At 40.9% G+C, this 22,514-nt stretch overlaps 1 protein-coding gene across 1 annotated transcript in view; it reads right to left on the bottom strand.

The window, feature by feature from the left end:
• Positions 1-22,514, bottom strand: part of cfap299 (cilia and flagella associated protein 299) — an 86,603-nt gene that overhangs the window by 45,698 nt on the left and 18,391 nt on the right. The window contains exon 3 of the mRNA XM_063490749.1: positions 17,492-17,582. Within this exon, the coding sequence (XP_063346819.1) occupies positions 17,492-17,582 (91 nt within the window). The remainder of the gene's footprint in view (positions 1-17,491; positions 17,583-22,514) is intronic.

Below are 22,514 nucleotides of genomic sequence, written 5' to 3'. Positions count from 1 at the left end.
ACTTGGAACTGGCATATTGGTCAGTGGGTGTCAGTTCTGGAAGTTAATGACCTGTTAATGACCTAAAAACCTGAGTGTCTTTGACAGGAACCTAATCTTGATGGACGGTTAAGTCAACGATTCTTTAAAACGAGAGGGGGGGGGGGGGGGGGGTGTTGTAGGCAAACTGGTGCACCAGCTATAGGGTCATAAGTAGCAAACACTTATTAAATCACACAGGTGCATTAATGAGTGTGCTTACTTTAGCCAATCCTGGTGATGGGTTCGTCATTTATTGGTCCCTGACAAAATCAAAAATGACTAAAAATTAAAAAATGCCATATGGAGAATCACATTTCCTTTTACTAGATGCAGATTGTTGGGTGCCCTGAAGACAGCAAAATGCACAATCAGAAGAAGGAATAACAGGCAATGTAGTGATGCTCTGCGCTGGCGCAAAACCTTCATGTGGATGTTACTATGTCCCAAGCACACCGAATACTGTGAAAAGCATCCCCTGGTGGCAGTGACAGTTTGAGCAGAATAATGAACTCTACCACACTACGATGGCTGTTCAGAAATTGTTTAAGAACATTCTCATTTTTAAAAATAATAAATAAATTATTTTATTTAAAAACAAAACAAAAACCATTTCTCTTAGGCTTGCATGCCTACCTGTTAGAGTTTGAATGCTATATGTATGTGTTTATATCACAGTTGGCTGACATGTCAACACTGTCATTCGTGCAGTTTGTTAAGCTGCATGTCCCGTGGATCTGTTCATCTAAACCCATATGATGGGGCGATATTAAACTAAAATATTATATGACTGAAAACTGTATGTTTACAAACTGTCACCAAGACAGCAACATAGGAAATGTGATTCCAAAGTGAAGGTGCGTCCCTGTTTTATTTTAAACAGAATTATCTTGGATTGTCAAAAACATGAAGCACAGAACAAATGTGTGAGAACACTTATGTGTGTCAAAAACATTACCAAGACATTAATAAGCATTTCCCAGAAAAATTGTAGTGAACGGCAATCAAATAAATAAAGCATACTGAGCTGGCATGACTAATGATAATGGGGTCAAGTGCTGCAGAGCTCTGTACCATACAGCTCACACCTGTGGATCTTAAACATGGCTGCGCTACAGTGACCACACCACTGTGACACAAAACAGAGCGCCTCCACTCCTTGTAATTTGAAAGTTATTTTACAAACCGTAATCGTAAATTTCTCTTTGTGAACCCTTTCTTTAGTATCAGTTTATGATCCGTCAGTTGGCCCCGGGCTGGACAGAGAAGGGGGCGAGCTGAATTTGCTCTGTGGGGGCTAAGTGGCAGCTCAATGTGTCACGGGAAAGAAAACATGCCCCCTGTGGCTGGCCTGTTTAGGGTATACTTTCAAAGGTTATCATCTCGCTTTAATGCCAACATCACAGGCTCGTCTGGCTCCGAGCTAGTCACAAACAGGAAGTCTGTTAATCCCGGTCTTCCCTAATGACGCAGAAGAATTCTCAATATTCCCATTGTCTTCCTGGGGAACTTCCTCCAAGTCTTCAGATATTCTTTTAGTCTTTACAGGAAGGTTAAGCTCGGGTTATTATGATCTCCTAAATCTATACTAATTTCTGTGGGCCAGGGTTTCAAATACAAAGCTGAATTTTGTTCCCTTCCCCAACTTTAGATACCTTGTTACTAAATACGGGGAGCACTGTGTTCAAAAAAGGGCGCTTTCAGCCATCGTGTCTTGTGCTGCTCATGCATGCCCATCAATCTCCAACTGATGGAAAGTTGCCTTTTTATTATTATTTTGACAGCGGGTAGGTGTAGTTTGGACAGCCATTTACTTCAATGGGTCAGACAGAGTACTGACGTAAAATTAACTGTATGACAACTTGAGTCTGTGCAGACAAAGAGTTGTGCCACTGCCTGGCGTGCCCTGAATGCTGATGCACAGATAAAAGCTGAGTTTGTCATGGGTATAGTCCAGTCCAGCTCAGCTCCTATCAGCATTATTCCAAAGCACTCAGGCATGACATCTGCCAAGAGGCCTGCTGCAGGGTTTGGCCTCATCACCAGGAACATGTCCAAGTCAAATATTGTTGCCCTCACACATTGTGGGGCAGCACCCTGTCACAGCTCCTCTTTAACCAGGAGGTGATGTTTATGACAGCTCTTGGAAAATTAATGACCCTGTTTCCATAAAGAGGAAGAAAAAAAAATGTGGGAGGTATTATATACCACACACTCTCATACACTTACAGAAGGGAAGGTGGGGGTCAGGGTTTCGGGGTTGTTCTTTTTTTAATTTTATTTTCTACATCACAACCTGACTGGTGTGTTATCAGCGGCAGAGATATGTCCGACACTGCGCTCCAAAAAACTGGGATCAAAGTAGATGACATAAGCCAGCACAACCTTCGGAGGAAGAGGATAAATGTAAGGAGCAAGGTCTTTATCAAAGGCTTGCCTGTTTTAAGACTGATTAAAGCAAGGAGTGCTCCCCCTCCTTCCTCCATCCCAGTGGAAATAGGTGTTCAAACATGATTCTGTTTTAGTTGGCCTGCAGCTCTGCTGAGAAGCTCCCCCTTTGGGCTTGCCATGAGGCTCCTGCAATCGCCGGCTGTCACACTGCAACGCAGGGAATTCACAGTGTTTTTACTGTGTTTTTTAAAGCATGAAATGCACTTCAGTTCAGCCCTGCAAGAGGAAAAGAATAATAGAGACTGTGATTTCATTTGATCTCTGCTTTGCTTTGAAATAACTAAAGAGGGGGGCTTGTGGTTTAAGACAACACTAACATTGTCCAAAGCAATAAGAACAACGCTGCATGTCTGGTAGTGCAAACATGTTTATCTTTTTTCACCCTTTTCTTGGCCTCTGCTGCCGGATATCAGACTATTTTCTGCTAAGACAAGATGAGCTGATTTTCTTTTGTTTTTGTGTTATAGGGGATAAGATAAATGAGGGAGATATCGATATTACAGCCAGTCCACCAATGGCATATCAGCTCAGCCAGATGGTGCCTGGAAATACATTGCTGATAAATACAGTCAAGCTGGAAGTACTGTAAGGGCACACAGCAAGAGGGCAGGAAAGGAAGTAAATACCAGCTCTTAGCTAAATACTGGGGGAAATCTGGCTGTGGTTTGGAAGTTTATCTACTGTACCAGCCACTTTGGTAGGTAACTAAAGAAAATAGTTAAAGCAGCAGGTGAGTTCTTGCCAGCCACTGAGGAAACTGTGGTTAAGTGTTAATTTGTGTGTGCATGTGTGATGTTAAAGCAAAAAAAAAAAAAAATGCTGTGGTAGGCTCTTGTAATAAACTTTGTTATTTAGCAACTTGCTAGACTTGTTTCCATGTTGGAATCAAATGAAGGGAGAACAGCAGTGTGATATGTTCTTTGGCTTTTCTGATGATAGGTGTGAGCTTTTTTAGTCCGTTTCATGCTAATGTCCAAATTCTTGTATTTATTTCAACCAAAAACTGTGTCACTGCAACCAGAAAATGCACCACTGGATTCTTAAACATACTTTCTAAGACTTTTCTGGCAGCTCATTTAAGCTTCTGCTCCCACAATAAAGGACACAGGTTTGGAAAATCCATCCATCCATTTCCTGCCAGGTTGTATATTGAATTTTAGATTAAATAAGCATTCCCGATTCCAACAATTACTGGAGAAGAAAATGTAGTGCTACCACCAGCACATTTAAAAACAACTAAACAAAGTGTAGAGGCATACCACATAATCAAATCATAATACAGTGACATATATGTCACTGAATACAGACATAATATGTCTATCAACCTGCGCGGCACTATAAATAAGCGTGACGCCACAATTGCAAAACTGCACCTCTCTTCTGCAGATTGTCTGCTGAAGATGCACAAATTCATAATAATATTGATGATAATAAACTTCATTTAAAACGTACCTTCAAATAGCAAAGTGCATCACTTAAAACATTGAAAACAAACCACACTAAAATATTTAAGACAAGCTAAATGTCTTGATGTGTGTTCAATCATCCATGTAAGGAAATCCCAAAAAGTTGATTCTGTTCATCTGGACGTAACGTTTTCAGTGGGATGAAACGTTTCGTCACTCATCCAAGTGACATCTTCAGTTTCTCCCACTGAAAACACTACGTCTAGATCAGGGGTGGAGAACTCCAGGCCTCAAAGGCTGGTGTCCTTCAGGTTTTAGATATCACCCTGGGTCAACACACCTGAATCAAATGATTAGTTCATTTACAGACCTCTGGAGAACTTCAAGACATATTGAGGGGGATCAAGGACACATCTAAAACCTGCAGGACACCAGCCCTTGAGGCCTGGAGTACACCACCCCTGGTCTAGATGAACAGAATCAACTTTTTGGAAAGATAAGCTAAAGGTGAAATAACATTAAGGAAAATCTAAAAAATAGATCAATTTAAATTGGTTGGAAGAGAAGGTAAAACATTATAAAAGACAACAGGCATTTTCTGTGCCCCCCCCCCCCCCCCCCCCCCCCCCCCCCCAAAAAAAAAAAAATTAAACAAAATATATATAAGAAACAGAAAAAGTGTGGTCACCCTTGGTCCACAGTTGAGATTAAGGGATGGCTACACTGTTTGCTAACCCAGACCGGGCCTTAAAAGTCATCGATAAAATCTGAGAGTCAGTCTTGTGGTTCTGAAGTTTTGTGGTTTGCAAGTTTAAGCCACATTTCCACGTTCTTTTCAGAAAACAGAAATGTTCTCTTGGCAACCCTTCCAAACAAGCCATACATTTTCAGTCTTTTTGTTACTGTGCTGTCAGTAACTTTAATGTTTAACATGCTAACTGAGGCCTGTAGAGTATGAGCTCTTAGGCCTTTCTTTCAGCACTGCGTGGTTTGATCTTAAGTTGAATTTGCTGAAACAGTGACTCCTGGGAAGATTGGCAACTCTCTTGAACTTTTTTCACTTGTGAATAGTCTTTTTCACTCTAGAATGATGGACTTCATATTCCTTGGAAATGGCCTTATAAGCCTTATCAGATAGATGGGCACAACAGCTGCTTCTCTAAGGTAACTGCTGCATTCTGACGCACACCTGAACGCTTCAGTCCAAAAAACTCTGCACGTGAACCTGCCTGCTACCTACCATCTTATTTCCTATGGAAGCGGAGTGTACTTAGTTTTTCACAGGGCTGCATAAATCCAGTAAAATCTTTCTTTTTCATGTCACTACTCTGTGACACACCAAGTTCTAAAAAAGAAAAGAAAACGCTTCAATTTGAGACTATTACATTAAGAGTAGCCACTCCAAAGCATTCAAAATACATGACAAACAAGTCTTCGGAGCTCGTTATCTTAAATCAGATAAATGGGTTACATATTGCTTTTCGGACAAATAAGGGTGTATACTTATTTCACTCTTGTTTATCTTCCAACAAAACTCATTAATGCAAATACATCTATCAGTCTTAGCACCTATTTTTAAATACAGCAGCTTAAAGTGTCAGATAATTCTTAACCATGACATACATTTTATTTTTCATTTTATCCACTTGGTCTAAAGCCTTGTGTAATTAATGTGAGTCACCATAACAATATGTTCTTTGCGTGAGTCTTTTCTGACTAGTGTTAATGTTTTGAGTTGTTGATAAAATAACCTTTTTCTCTGCCATCGGGTTAAGAAATTAAGTAATATAGCTGAATGCACTTTGAATTAAAACAGATGTTGACAACAGATACCCCATGTTTAAAAGGAGGTGATTTAAATGTAATTAACTTAAACCTCCAGATTTTGTAAATATATTCTAACCATCTGCATTTCTCTCTGGCAAGAGCATCATACACATGTAATATGTATTACAATGACATGAAAATATGCTGAGAATTTGGCCTGTAAGACTTTTAGGAGCTCAAAAGTAAAAACATGAGCTCAATTCTTTGGTATTTCAGTGGGAATGTGTGCAGGAAACAGAGAGACACACTGACATTGACCTGATGAGAAACTGTCCATCAGCAGCAGCTGAGATCTCAAGATACGAATCAAAAACACTCCTGGACTTGCTCCTAGATGGCAGGGAGCGATGAGACAGTTACTGAACCAAAGACTAAGGGAGAAGGTACAGGGGCTGAAGTGTGCACTGGACACCTCTGGAAGACATGTGCACTATGCTAGGAGAGCAGGAGAGATGCCATCTAATATTTACTCAGGTGGAATAACACAAAGCCAAAGCTGTCCAGTGTGTAGTCATAAAACAAAGAAGATTCTGAAGAATGTGCTCCATATGTTGCTAAGAAGAGATAAGCTTTAGCTTAAGTCCCAGATTGTGTATCAATGTTTGGACCATAAATGGATTCCTTTAACACTTTCCGGGCTACCTTATTAGTCAAAAAGATTAGCTAGGGAATACTGGAAGTCCCTAAAGGATGTAAAACTGTTCGCACACCAAGTCTGATTTTCTTTTTTTAAACATCTAAATGAAAAATGATAATATACCAGCATTTGTAGACATACTGACCACTGAAACAGTAAGTCACGTTTAACCATGCATTCATACACTGCTTTATTCTATATAGTTATCTCCCTCACATTCAAAACCACCAGTTAATGAACCATATCTAGACACAAGAACTATGCATGAAACATAGTCGTAGACTGTGTCTGAAAAGCAAAGCCGTGGTATAAATGCATTGAACACCGCTTAGTGCCACCACTACACTTTTTCCTAATGAGTTTTTCCTATTTTCCTATCATTTTCATATTCAAGTCTTTTAGAATGTGTCATGTTTATTTTACAAAATATGGTCCCTAGAAGTGTCCATAAAGGCTATAAAGCAAGATATGCTTTAAGGTTACAATACAAGCATGAAACATTCCTCAGTTTTCCAATCAGATGCATCCCTCCGTCTTCAAAACATCAAGAAAGCGAGAAACTGTCCATCGGCAGCAGCTGATCTCTCAAGATACGAATCAAAAAGACTCCAGGACTTGCTCCTAGATGGCAGGGAGCAACGAGCTACTGGACCCAAGACTAAGCAAGAAGGTACAGGGGCTGAAGCATGCACTGGACACCTCTGGAAGACGTGCACATAACTGATGTTATGTCAGTTATGTTTTCCTAAAATGATACAGAAAGTAATCGTACTATCAAGGATTTTTTTCAAAGCTTGCTCGTGTTGGAATAGTAGGTGTAGCTTACAACTGTCACACAACTTTACCGTGAGGACTCCAACATTTTATCATCTACTGACCAAAATCCAGCTTATTTCCAATCGGTCATTTGAGATGGTTTGGAGTGCAAATCATTTTCTGCCTGGCTCTCATCATTTCCTCGTGGTTGCTAAAGCTTGTTTTAACTGACTGACATTTAATTTTGAATGAACAAAAGTGACATTCTGTGGTTCCAGTCCATCACACTTGTATCCTATGGATTTCAATAATCATACTTTTAGAATTACATCAAACTTTCTGTGAACCAAAGCAGGTGAAATGATGAATAGACTGGCTAATGTCAGCAGACACCACTATAATTTTGCCTCTTATGTTTTAGAACAGGTGAGTCGTTTTTTTAGATCAGGAGTTGTAAATTTTCATCTTTTCACGACTGAAAAACATTATCCACATGCTCCTTGATCGCTGATGCTTTCCATCTTTCATGAAAGGGTCTTTCTGGATGATTGGAATAGTTCAGATTCAGACATGTTGAACTTTCTCTTCCTCTCAGTTATTAATTATATTCAACCTTTTCTTCAAAACTCTCACAGTAGTAAAAAATTACTTAAAGATTAGTGCCAGAAGTTGAGTTCAGACTGTGAGTCACCTCTGGCTTAGATCCCGAACAGGAGGCCAGGAAGAAGATGGGCACAGATGCAAGCTGTAATAGTCTAATCACTGTTTGTTGGAAAATCCAAAGAGATGATGTAAGAGATATGGGATGGAGAGGAAATGTAAACAGGGGCTAAATATACAGCTGCATTGTCATCGCAATTAAACTAAATATTTTGTTATTTCAGAATGAACGTGACAGAGTATAGATTTAAGGCAAGATGTTTTTTGCTGCACTTAAACGTGTCTTGCTGATTTAAAGGTATTTTAGTGACTATATTTCAGAGCATAACAGGTTTATTATAGGCCCTGCATCACAAAGTGTTGATTTTAAGCCCAAGGAGTCTTAAGAAAACCTGCCTGCGCTGCAGCAGGTGCACATTCCTCCAGGGACAAGCCAGGAACCTTGAGGTAGTATTTAACGCAGATGTTTGACCCTCCTTAAGATGTTAGCCCTCTATCTTCATACTACATGGTTGGGAGTTCGAGTAAAAACATACCAAGGTTCATGAGCCAATGAATGTACAAATTAAAGGACTGAAAATGATAACGAGACAGTAAATAATGATAGATCACAATTACTTCAAGCTTGTGCAAGAGAAACTTGTGATGCCAGAAGAACTATTATCCATCGCTCCATACATCCATCTTCTTCTGCTTATCTGGGGCTGGGTCACGGGGGCACGAGCCTAAGCAGAGAAGCCATGACCTTCCTCTCCCTAGCCACCTCCTCCAGCTTGTCCAGGGGAATGTCAAGGTGTTCACAGGCCAGCTGAGAGATACAATCTCTCCAGTATGTCCTGGTTCTGCCCTGGGGCTCCTGCCAGTGGGACATGCCCGCAACACCTCCTGGAATGGTCCTATTTTAATAAATGTCTCATGTAAACTCAACTCAACTTCAGGTTGCTCATAAAGTCCCCCTCAATGATCACCAATACCATTGGTTAGGATTTGATTAGAGAGAGAGAAACAATAATGTGATTCTAAGCCACTTCACCACACCTACATTAGGAAGCATCCAGGGGGCATCCTGCCTGAGTCACCTCAGCTATCTCCTTTTGATATGAAGACGTTGTGGCTCTACTCTGAGCTCCTCTCAAATGACTGAACTCCTCATCTTACCTTTAAGTATGAGCCCAGACACTCTATGGAGGACGCTCATGTCTGCTGCTTGAATCTGACGCTTTTTCACTTTCTGTTAAAAACCTGCAGCAGTCCAGCATAATTTGTAATTAATATATCAGCTGTGTGACTTGGATCCTATTTAGATGTGAACTTGTATCCAATGTTTTAAAAAAGGCAAAGAATACATTTTGCTTATATTACCAGCAGCAATTATTAAACGGTTAACCGAGCCAAATGTCTTCCTCCAATAACACACCAAACACCACATAAAAATAATGGATAGTAAGTACTGATTGATGGTTTTGGTGGAAACATTTGCCTTCATAACTTAAACTTCAGACTTTGTGAAATATACAAAATAGAGGAAGCTGGTGTATTTACAGTTGGTGTCCTGATTTAAGAGATATTTATACAAGATAAAACACAAGACCTAAAGAAAACCAAGCAATCCTTCCAATTATCAGCCTTCGAATAAATCTTTAACTGTGTCCAAATATGTGTGCCGTTGAAGACAAAGTGATATCATATTTTCTTCAGGCACCCAGATGGTGTGTACTTAATGCAAGACTTCCTCGGATACCAAGTAGACAGCTTAAGATGACTCTCAATCTTCCCAGTGGCAAATGTTTTTTTAATGATGATGGTCCACAGCCCACATGTGATCCCAGTGTATCTGAAAAAAATATCTACTTTAACACACGCAAAAAAAGGGAAAAAATTCAGAGAGATTAGATTAAGTGTATCCGTTTTCATTTGCTCTGAAATTGGTCCAGGGGCCCCAATTTTGGGGTGATGTTGTCTCTGGACAATAGCAGCTGTTCACAGAATGCAGGGGGAACAGGAGAAATCATTACAGTGGGGCTCATCCAGGCTTTCAGTGGCAAAACAGAGAGGCGAGCCAATGTAAGTGCCACTTGCATTCTTGTACAGATCTGATGTGCGATGTGATGTTTGATTTAATGGGTAAACAAGCCTTTCATCCACCCTGAAACAGCTTCCAAATGGCCCATGGCATGTTCTCGTTAGATTTGGCTTTTGCAAGTTCAACCAACTAATTGTGCTTTCATTCAAGGAACTATTTCCTGTCAAAAGCTTTCCTCTCTTAGAGGAGAGCCTGTCCAAATAATTAAAATATGCATGATTCAGATCAATCTATTATTAGCATCGTTCGATTGCCATTTATCAAACGCTCTAAAAGATGATTGCATAAAACATGAGGCCAGTTTGATCTTTAGTTTCCAAATTCCTTTCTATATCCCCCAGTGGCAGATACAATGCATTGAGAGACAGGGCACAGCTGCCATGTTGGCTGCACAGACTAACATAACACATAATGCTCTGGCTATCCATTTTCTTTTTATAGACTAAGACACTAGCCATGAAATCCATGTCTTGTAATCAGCCAAGAGTAATATTTCACAGTTAAATGTTATGCTTTTCCTCAAGACCTGCAACTGTGAGAAAGTGTAGCCCCAGCAAAACTGGAGAGAAGAAAAAAGGAGTAGGTGCGTGAATTATGAGCTAATGAATAAATAACTTTTCTGTGTGATTTGGGGTATATCATATAGAGATTTCTGTGTGTCTCTCAGGTAAAATCAAGCCATGGAACTAAAAAGAAAATAGATCCTGATTAGGTGATTCTCAAATATCACAATGGTTGCTTTTCCAGACAAAATGTCCTCTTTGTCCACTTGATAGATGGTTGCAAACTGCTGAGGCCTTATCCCCACCTCTCCACAACTCTGTGACACCATTCAAGTCAAGGTCATATGATAGCCCTGCAGGACTCTTTCCTTTCTAAAGGCTGTCCACCTTGGTCCTGCTGCTTTGAAATCAAACTTGCCATTGTTATTTTTACTGCCCATGACAAGGACAAAGGGACTGGGCAGCAGGGACACACACACGGCTTGAAATGCAATAGGGCTGGGAATTCCTCTTTAATTTCAATGCTATACTTGATCTCTGGGCTGCATGACTGACCACCTTATTATCTATAGCGACAGGAGCTTATCAATACAGAACTCGCTGGGCCCACAGACCAAAGACAAACACTTCCTTTATGCAGGATGTACCCTCAGGGCATGAGACACGCCGCGCAGGCCAACCAGCTGAATTCCACAACTGAAAGGGTGGGAGACTGAAAATAATTTCTAAACAGCCAAATTAGTCTAACAAAAAAGTAAAATAAATCGGATAACATTAAAAAAAAAAAAAAAAACATAAGCTGAGAAATGTTTTACTCTTTCTCGAGGGCTGACTTTTCATAGACAATTGATTTTCAATCAATTGTCCATTATTCAACAGCAGAATAACTGTATGTATAGGCAGAATATGATTTTAAGACATATATGTATGGTTAAACCTCTGCAAACACACCAGACTAAAGGAAGCCAAACATGTGAGATGTTTGAAAAGACGAGTACACAGAGTACGCTGGAAAAAAATCCCACATATACAATAGTAGGAATGAACAGTACAAATTCCCACGTCTTTGTGACCTTCTTGTAATTTCCTTTTAAAATAGAGAATAATAATAAAACAAAACAAAAAACAAAGATATTAGTGCCAATTCTTAAACCACTCAGTCATCCAGTATAAGCTGGTTTGTTGTTACGCAGTTTGAGGCAACATTAGCAAATATTAGAATTGGAAACTGGATCTAATTTGAGGGATGATCATTGGTGACAAGCAGGCAGTGTTTGGTACGTAAATTACTTTTATGGTTTTAATATGAACAAGATGACCCCTGCTCAAATGTTCTGAACCAAAGTAGCTGTATTTATTTATTTAATTACTTAGTTTGACAAATCAGCTCCTAACAGTTTTCTCACTTTTTTGCAAGTCCTTACACAAGACACTGACTTCTGTGACAGCCTTGCTGCTTGGACATGATCTGAGAGCAAACATACCTTACAATCTGATTGTGAGGCATTTTGCCCAATGCATTCTTGAATGAAGCTGCCTGCTGTTACGGAGTGACTGATGGCTTTACTAAAAGTATAAGAAATACATGTAATTGCTTCTTAAAGGCGGTGGGTGTTTACCTTCAGGGTATATTATGTTCTGCAGTCACTTGAAGACATTTTTGTAACTGAATAAGTGATTCATCACCATTTGATGACAGTATATTATGTTACTCAGTAGCAAACTACATGTTGAACATGTCATATCTTTGTAATGTGCAGCGCTATTCTATATCAACCTGTCAGTTCTGTTTTAATATTTGTGGCCTGTTTGACAGAGTGCCTTTTAAAGGATGATAAAGTAAAATTACTCCTGTTTTGGTATTTTTCTCCATGATAAACACTGCTCACCTGCTTCACCATTAATGTTTTGGGCATGCTAGGCACAGGTTTAGCCATCAAATGTAACAGCTAAACAAGTTTTAGTCAAATCTGCTGTGTGAAGAATTAATTTAATAAACTGCTACATGGATTAAGGCAAATTTTAATTGCATGATTTATGTTCACTGGCAGTATTTTGTGTACCGCGTCTTATTTTCTTGTACAAATTCAAAAGCCCCCAAAAGAAGTGGGGGCAAAGTTTTGTGTGCTGTATCACGATACACAAAGAAGTTCCATCATACTGCATGAACTACTTTAATTTGCACACAGTGCATCTGCAAGCCACCTTGCAACTTATTCAATTCATAAACTATTGGCTATATAAAATAATCAACTTTTGAATATAGTGGTCCTAAATAACAAAGAAGAGAGATTTCAAGTTTAATTTATACTAAACATTTCAAAACGTTCTGGATACAGCCAGGACTGCTGAATTACAGTAGATTCACCCAGCAAACAAAGGTGGTCGACAGTCGAACTGACTTTTCTTTCTTTTGGAATAGAGTGAAACATGAAAACTGAACAGAAGTCAAAGTTAAATGAATTAACAGGAATAACTGGCACGACAACAGGAGGCAGGATGGGGTGGGAATGTGTGGGTTGGCAGGTTTGACTTTAACAGCAGGGGAGTGTGGTGGTGGGGGTGTTAGGAGGATAATCAGGAGTAACTTCCCATTCAGAGCAGACAAACAAGGGGAAACATTCGTAAACTTTTTTGTTTTTTAACGAATTCACAACCACAATTTAACTGAGTTCTGATTTTCTGGGACAAAACCATAAAAAGCTTCATATTGTGCTCGCGTTGCCACAGGTTAATGTTAATTAACGATAAATGTTGTTACTAAATGTTTTACAAAAAACAATGTTACCACTTATCAACACTCTCCACTCAAATATTAAAATGTAATGTATTTGACCATAGCTTGACAATATTTTCTTATTTAATCTTTATTAGTCTATAACATAATCTTTGTCACAGCCTTGGCTAAATAACCCTGTGAAGTGTCAATAATTTCCCTGCTTCATATATAACAGAATTGTGCTCTTACATAGGTAATGTTAGATTGGCTGTGAAATTGCAACATCAGAGCCTTTCAACAAACAGCTGAAGACAAACAGGGAGCAGGGTGGGTGGTGGCAGCACACCTTAAGTTTCAAACGTGAACCACGCAACAATGGACACCCTCAGGCATCCTGTGCAGGTGTGACCTGGATTTGATAAAACCCTTAACTTCTTACCCAGTGCAAATAAAGTCAGAGCTGCCCAGGTGCAGCTTTTGTTTGTGTCTAACTTTTGGCAGTGCAGCAGCTTTCGCAACAGAGTCTGGGAACCAATAGCACAACAAAGGCAAGGCACTGAAAGCCTTATAGGTTCATCAGATCAGACGGCTAGCGAAGGGCTCCTTCTGCTGACTACAACCTGAATACTTATGAAACAACTAAATTTAACAAATACATTAAAGTCAACACTGTGAATACTAAATAGGTCACAGTCCTGGAGGGGTGCAGTGACACAGCACACAAAGGAAAGATGAGTTCTTTTCATCAACAGTCATGTCTGCTATCAATCTTTTTTAACACCATTGTTAGGGCAAGGACAGAGGAGACAGAATAACCCAACATGTGAATTAATTGACAGGTGTAATTTCAATCTTAAAAGTTGAAAGGCTGAGTGTGACAATAAAAGAAAGACCAAGGAGTGACCCCATTGACAAATCAGACAAGAGATGACAATGAATGTGTCATGCATCTAAAGGAAAAGCTATAACTCTGCTTTCTTGTCCATTGTGCACCTAAAATGGATGGTTTTTCTCCTCACAGCCTTTCAGTGATGAAATCCTTTATGGCAAATTTGGTAGGTGACACTTGAGACACCAGATGGATTTACAAGAAAAACTATAAAAACTTCCACATCGCATCATACAGATAAGGTCATTTGATCATTTAATTTCAATTCAATTCAAATGTGATAGTTTTTAAGCAACAAACTTAACCCTGTGGATTTGACCAAGAAGAAAGGCTGGGAGTGTTTGAGTGTGTCTGTGTTTAATTGTGGGTCTTTTAAAGCATGCACCACACTTAAAATTAAATGCTTCAAATAATAATAATGTGCAAACACAAAGAAAAAAGAAAGGAAAAAGGAAAAACACATGTTGGACGAGAACTGCTTTGCATTAGAGCACAGTAAGAAAATGAAGACACGAGGACCTGGAATGCATTAGAGGGACTGATCTTCAGGTTTGAGGTGCGTAGCAGGTAGGAAGCTTAAATCTAGTCCTTCCAAAAGCTAACTTTAAACAGTGTGAGAGACATTTTATGATGCCGGGTGGTCTTACTATCGAACCTTATCGAAGACAAACAGGTGTAGTTTTACACTTTCACTGAAAGGACTTTAGGTGTAACTGAGAGAAGAGGAAAGAAATTTAAACTGAGCCCAAATTCTTCATGCAGCATGACTGTATTTTTGTCTTTTCGGGTTTTTTTGCACATTTTAGTATGGAAATACAGCATGCGTGGTATTTATAAATAACACTGGGATCAGTGCTTACTAACAGATTACAACGAATGTATTATAAACAATACATACGGTACAATACCAGTCTGAAGCTATGTATGAAACTGGCCTCAACATATGTTTTACTTTGTGTCGACACATGTGCAAATGTTGTCTCTGGAACACATCTGTGTAATGTAAATATACCAATGAGGTCAAGCTTCGTCAAACTGCATTAAGATTACCTGTTACATAAACAGTTTCAAAGAGGAGGAGTATTAAGCGCACCAATGTGGGTTCAATTTTAAGCAAAAAGGAGCTCAAAGGAAAATAAACATCTTCCCAATCCAATTTTTCAGCAAAGGGAACTCTTAAAAGGTGAAAAATAAGAAGAGGTGGGAAAATATTATGTCAGCAAAACAGAGGTAGGGATGTAAACTGTAACATTTTGCTTGTTTTTATTATGACTCTGTTTTCTGCATGCAGGAAGAAATAATACATTTTCACTGGATGTTTCTGTGAAAGAAAAAAGTTGGCTTAAGTTATTAAGGGACAAAAGAAAGAGGAGTGGGGGCTTTTACATGGTAGGGTTTACTCTGTTAACATCCAGCAGGGAAGCTTTTGGTGTTACTACTCCTACTCCCCTCCATGCACTTCATGTGATCTCATAATTGCAAAGCCCACAGGGGCAGGTAAATGGAGGTCAAACAAAACTCCTTTTTGTTACTCCAGCATCTTGGAAGTGAATCATTTGAAGTCTATCAACACTAACACTCCCTGCAGAACAATGCAGTGTACATGCCCTCAAATGGTCCACATTCCTTTCATCATATAAGTAAAGACTGAGAATTATGTTAAAAGTAACTGTTTGCAATGAAAATAGTCAGCTTCATGGTCACGAGCTGAAATCTTTCCCTAGTGCATCTAGGTTTAATTAAGCATACAGGTTTTGCCTGTGATCTAAAAACATCTCACTCAACAGCTACGTCTGAGACTGGACAGATGGGTAAGTAAAACCCAGAAGTAAGAAGCAAGTCCTGCCACTTAGAAACCATCTTGGTAACACAGTAACACTTCCAGATAGTTATTTGGGCAGTTATTTTGAAGGCTCAGTCTAAATGAATATGGACCAATGCATCCAAAGAACAGTTATGTATTAGGATATGAAAGAATATACTGAGGGGAGAAAAAAAGATGCAAGAAACCAATGAAGTTGGGTATAAAAAATAAAACTGGGATTTTGAACACAGTTTAGTGAACTTTTTTAAACAGAAACATCAGAGACAATAGAAATAAAATATAACACATCTCCATGCTTAACATCATTGTCGTCTTCAGATTCTGGTTTAGAACCAGACTCTCTAAGCAGGACGGTTGCAAAAATGTGATAATGGGATTTGAAATTTATAAACAAAAAACAATGCAGGTAGTTTCAATTCCATAACGGTCATCACAACCTACCAAGAGCAGCACAAATTAGTGGATCGAAAAGTAGGAAACCTTTTAAGGGAGGGAGCAAGTATTGTACTAGTCAAAATAACTCTTTGTAAGCTCAGGGTTTACAGATATGTTTCAGTCTGTACACAGCAATTCAGACTGATTAGAGGCAGCTATAGAACAATGCATTTTTGATATAAGGGGAAATTCACAAAATATTATCAACAGCCTTAACAGCACTGTTTAACCAGAAGACGGGCATTATTGAGGACCAGTAATATGTGGGGCTCAGCTCTAAACATTCACAATGAATACAAAGTCACAGTGCTGAACCATCAATCACGCAAAATTGGCTACATCAGGCCTAAATAGGAAGTGCTTTTTTCTGAATTACATTCAGTACAATTTGTAGTAAAATGCCCATTTAAACACTTTCCTTCCCACATTTTGCACTGTGAAAGAGAAACATTTAGCAACTCTGGCTCTTAATCTCTTCAACCAGGATTCCCCAGAAAAGACGTGTGAAAAAGATGCAGACATCGTGAGACAACCTTTCATATGAATTCCAAAAATCCAACTCAAACTACCCCTAACCCTATGTGAGTCACCCAAAGACCTGATGGATTGAAGTTAGAAGTACATGATCACAATAAAGTTAACAAAGAGCTTCCCAACTTGAGAAATTTGACCTTCGGCACAAAACAAGAATGCAGTTTTATGACTCTTCAACAGAAGGCCTTCATTTCCATCGCATTTGACTAACAATACATCTGGGCCTTAAACTCGGTGTGATTAGTACACATAAAGTAACAATCTCGGGATAATCTTTACAGGTGAAAGGTTCTCCAAGGTCCACTTTAGTCCAAGACTAAATTTACTGGTTATCTGCAAAAGGACATTAAAGCAGCAGGTCTGGGTAGGGCTTCGCTCACTTCACTAGCAAGACTAATCATTCCATTTTATTGTGCAATGTCAGATGAAATACTGAGCTGAGCGTGTTCCCCTAAAAGTTTATATAACTTCAAGTTGGCACCACAGCCCCACAGGTGAGGCCCCCTTAGAAACTATCTTAGTGGTTCAATCCAAAAAGCAAACTTGGGACCAGGTTTTTGTAAACAAAGTTTTATGGATCAGAAACGGGTAGGCAGCCGGGTCTCATGGTATTTGGGAAGGAACTGGGGAGGGCATTTCCACTCAACTTGACACAGTATGGATTTTGTTCCCATCCTAATGGAATTGCAGAAATATTTGAGGGGAATCCCATTACGTAGCAATTGGAGTGCTGTAATAATGTACTCACAGTCATTTTCCCACTGCGGTTGGCCTCCTCTCGCTCTGCCAGGGCTTTCAGGAAGTTATCTTTGAGTTCTTTTCCTGCACTTGCCAGTGTCCTGGAAAAGACAACACTCAAACGGTTTGAAATGTTTCTCTTAACCTGAAAAAAGTCACATGAAGCCTTAAAGGTTCTTTATGGAAGCTTTTCACCTTCACCTTCGTGTTGCTACAGGGCAGTCTGACCCCCTTCTGCTCTAACATGAGCAAATAATCAAACATTATAAAGAAAAAGTGAATTAAAAATTGGCCGTTGATTTGTTTTTTATCTCCTTTGACATTGTAGAAGAGAGATATTTCCGCTCTCTGTCTGCATGACTTTCCTTTCGATTTGCAAGTATAATCCCGCAGACTCAAGCCAGCGTCTAGTATGTCATCCACAGCACTTCACCAAAGCTTATCTAGCTCTGAGAACACTTCCACATATAAATTCTTAACGGAAGGTATCAAATTAAGTTTTAAGTTTTTATTCTAAAATACATCTTAAATGTACAAAAATCAGCAGAAGGTTCCAGCAAGACGCTATTCAAGATGGCGCCGCGGATGGCAGCCTCGGTACTGCGCTCTCTCGCACTTTTCTTGTTTTTGTTTATTTTCTGCGCTTTTGGTCACTCAGACCACATCACTTTCTCCAGAGATGAACTGCTAAACATCAGGCAGTCGTCTCACTATAGTTCTTATCCATTTTTCACAAACCCGGAAAGTTTTTTGGAGATTTTAGTTGGAGGCGCAGCAGCTCTCTGTGGCTCCTGGAGGAGACGCAGACGGGGGACCCGCGCTGGTGCACTGGTGAAACTACGTCGGCGAGGATTCCGCACGGCACTCCCCTCCATTCACCTCGCGAATCTCCGCTCTCTTCCAAACAAAGTCGACGAATTACTGCTCTTAAACCGGACTAACAAGGACTTTGCACGCTCTGCTGCCCTCTGCTTCACTGAAACCTGGCTCAGTGAGCGTGTCCCAGACGCTGTCTTAAATCTGCCGGGCTTCCAACTTCACCGGGCGGACCGCGAAACGGAGCTCTCAGGGAAAACAAAGGGTGGTGGAGTCTGCTTCTACATTAATGAAGGTTGGTGTACTGATGTCACAGTGTTACAGAAACACTGCAGCCCACACTTGGAAAGTCTTTTCATCAATTGTAAACCGTTTTATTCACCGCGGGAGTTTTCTTCCTTCATGCTGGTCGGAGTTTACATCCCTCCTCAGGCCAACGCGAACAACGCACTGTGCGAGCTGGCTGACCAGATCACCACCCTGGAGAGGAAATTCCCGGACTCCTTTACAATTATCCTTGGGGATTTTAACAGAGCAAACCTCAACCACGAACTCCCTAAATACAGACAGCATATAGACTGCCCCACCAGGGACAACATCATACTGGATCACTGCTACACCACTCTAAAAGATGCCTATCGCTCTGTGCCCCGGGCAGCTTTGGGACATTCTGATCACTGCATGGTCCATCTTATTCCAGTTTATAGGCAAAAACTCAAACGTGCCAAACCTGTAGTCAAAACTGTGAAGAAGTGGACTAACGCAGCAAAGCAGGAACTACAGGACTGTTTTGACTGCACTGATTGGACTGTTTTTGAAGCTGCATCTGATAACCTGGATGAGCTCACGGACACTGTGACATCATACATCAGTTTTTGTGAAGACGTGTGTGTGCCAACAAAGACCTTTTGCACATACAACAACAATAAACCATGGTTCACTCCTAAACTCCAAAATCTTCGTAAGGCCAAGGAGGACGCCTACAGAAGTGGTGACAGGGCCCTGTACAAGCAGGCCAGGAACACACTGACCAAGGAGATCAAAGCAGCTAAAAGGGTCTACTCTCAGAAGCTGGAAGAACGGCTCTCAGCCAACGACCCTGCGTCAGTGTGGAGGGGCCTGCAGGAAATCACCAGCTACAGACGCCCCCCACCCACTGTTGAAGCAAACAAAGACCTGGCCAACGAGCTAAATACATTCTACTGCAGGTTTGAGACGGACAGACTCCCACGCCTCATCCTCCCCTCCCCAGAGACACTGCTTCAGACAATGACCCCCAACACACCTTCCACTTCTCCCCCCTTCACCCTCCCCCTCCCCAATCCAGTCTCAACGACAACCCCCACCCTCCCCAATCCAGACCCAACGACCACCACCACCCTTCCCATTTCAGACTCAACGACCGCCACCACCCTCTCCAATCCAGACTCAACGACCTCCATCACACCTCCCACCCCCCTTTCCTCCTCCCTGGAACTCAGAATACACACTGAGGATGTGAGCCGACTATTTCAGAAACAGAAGCCCAGGAAAGCCCCCGGACCAGACGGTGTTTCACCCTCCTGCCTCAAGACCTGTGCTGAACAGCTGGCTCCCATCTTCACTCACATCTTCAACAGATCCCTGGAGCTGTGTGAAGTTCCATCCTGCTTCAAACGCTCCACCATCATCCCTGTTCCCAAGAAACCTACCATCACAGGACTGAATGACTACAGACCTGTCGCCTTGACGTCTGTGGTCATGAAATCCTTCGAACGACTGGTGTTAGCCCATCTGAAGGACATTACAGGCCACCAGCTGGACCCTCTGCAGTTTGCCTACCGGGCAAACAGGTCGGTGGATGATGCAGTGAATATGGGGCTGCATTACATCCTGCAACACCTCGACCGCCCGGGAACTTATGCCAGGATCCTGTTTGTGGACTTTAGTTCGGCTTTTAACACCATCGTGCCTGAACTTCTCTCTTCCAAACTCTCCCAGCTCAGCGTGTCTCCAGCTACCTGTCAGTGGATCACCAGCTTCCTGACAGACAGAAAGCAACAAGTGAGGCTGGGGGAGATCACCTCTGAAACTCGGTCCCTCAGTACTGGTGCCCCTCAAGGATGTGTCCTCTCACCACTACTGTTCTCCCTCTACACTAATGACTGCACCTCCAAGAACTCGGCTGTTAAACTCCTAAAGTTTGCAGATGACACCACCGTCATTGGCCTCATTCAGGATGGTGATGAGTCTGCATACCGGCAGGAAGTTGAGCGGCTGGTACTCTGGTGCAGTCAGCACAATCTGGAGCTGAACACTCTTAAAACTGTAGAGATGACAGTGGACTTCAGGAGACACCCCCCAACTCTGCCCCCCCTCATCATATCAGACAGCCCTGTGTCGACTGTGGAGATCTTCAAGTTCCTGGGTACCACCATCTCCCAGGACCTGAAGTGGGAGACCAACATCAACTCCATCCTCAAAAAGACCCAGCAGAGGATGTACTTCCTGAGACAACTGGGGAAGTACAGTCTTCCACAGGAGCTGCTGATCCAGTTCTACACTGCAGTCATTGAGTCTGTCCTGTGCTCCTCCATCACAGTCTGGTATGGTGCAGCCACTAAACAGGACAGGAGCAGACTGCAGCGGACTGTACGGGCAGCAGAAAGGATCATCGGTGCCCCCCTGCCCTCCATCCAGGATCTGTACCTCTCAAGAACCAGGAAACGGGCAGGGAAAATCGTCACAGACCCCTCACACCCTGGACACAGACTTTTTGACCTGCTGCCCTCTGGCAGACGGTACAGAAGCCTGCAAACCAAGACCACCCGACACAGGAACACTTTCTTTCCCCTCGCCATCTCCCTCCTAAACAGTTGACCTGTCACACTGCTTCCCACTGCCAGACTGCAACTGCACCTTATGTACATTCTGTAGTATTCATTCCACCTCATTTCATTTCTGTATTTTATGTACATAAGTTTAGTTATTTATAGTTGGTTCACACAGCTTTGTGTATGTATGTGTATGCATGCGTAATGTACATATAGGTGTGTGTGTGTGTGTGTGTGTGTGTGTGTGTTTTTACATTGCTGTGCTTGAGAGCCACCATCTACCGGAACCAAATTCCTTGTATTTGTCTGCACATATACTTGGCCAATAAACACGATTCTGATTCTGATTCTGATTCTGATCATATCTGAGTTCAATGACTTTATATGATACTGGCAGCTTTTTACACTTAGGCCAGCCTGTTTCCATGGAGACTTGTTTCTGGCGCACACAAATGTATCCACACCTGAAAAAACACTGGCACTAATATTTGAACAGTTAACACTGCAGTACGAGCAGCAGAACTTTGGCACGCATCCAGAAGCGACTGTGCAAAACATTCATCAGATCCACACCAAGTTAACATCTTAAAGGCAGTAAACAGGCCATTGGTGACTTTTCAGTTGTGGTTAAAACATGAAGAAGAAAGAATGTAAATTTAAAAAAAAAAAAAAAAAAAAGCAGAACAGCCTTTAAATAAGCTACAATAGAGCAGAACATGCAACTCCGGTGTTACTTCAGTTTTCTGGAACAGTGATGAACACAAAAAAAATCTGAAATTCTCGACAGATTTCCCATGACTGCATTATGTGTCCAATTTTTCACAAGTAGTGTTGAGTTAAGTATTTCACTTATAACGTGGAACTGAACTATGAATATTTTAAATATTTTTTCACCTAAATTCAACTTTATATTTATGCAGTTTCATCTTCATTTGTAATCATATCATCAAAGCCCATTTCCCAACAGTGCATTGTGGGACAAATTGATCCATTAAAAATGGTCATTAATCAACTCAAAAAATATTTAGTTAAACAGACCAAACAGACCGTTCTTTCTTCTTTAGTTAGTTAAACAGACCAAAGTAAGCATTTTTGCCATTTTTTTTTTTGTTGCAAGAAGTGAAAGTATTTGGACGAGATGGCGGCGCGCTAACACCATACGGATTGGTTAGCAAATCTGAATTTATAAATGGAATGGGTTGAATGCACAGACGCACATGCTAACCATTGCTAAGTAACTCACTAATAAAATGGCAGAATTTCACTCACTTGGAGTAAGCAGAACTTCTTGAATGGTCTGTACCATGTAGCTATATGTATTTTTGTGGGTTTGATTTCATTAGCCTTTATTTATACAGGTAGTTCCACTGAGACTTAATGTCTCATTTACAAGAGAGACCTAGG

This window comes from Pelmatolapia mariae, linkage group LG12 (genome assembly GCF_036321145.2).
Source record: "Pelmatolapia mariae isolate MD_Pm_ZW linkage group LG12, Pm_UMD_F_2, whole genome shotgun sequence".
Classification (NCBI taxonomy): domain Eukaryota; kingdom Metazoa; phylum Chordata; class Actinopteri; order Cichliformes; family Cichlidae; genus Pelmatolapia; species Pelmatolapia mariae.
The sequence above is the reverse complement of the archived record's forward strand: the minus strand, read 5'-3'. Positions and strand labels throughout refer to the sequence as shown.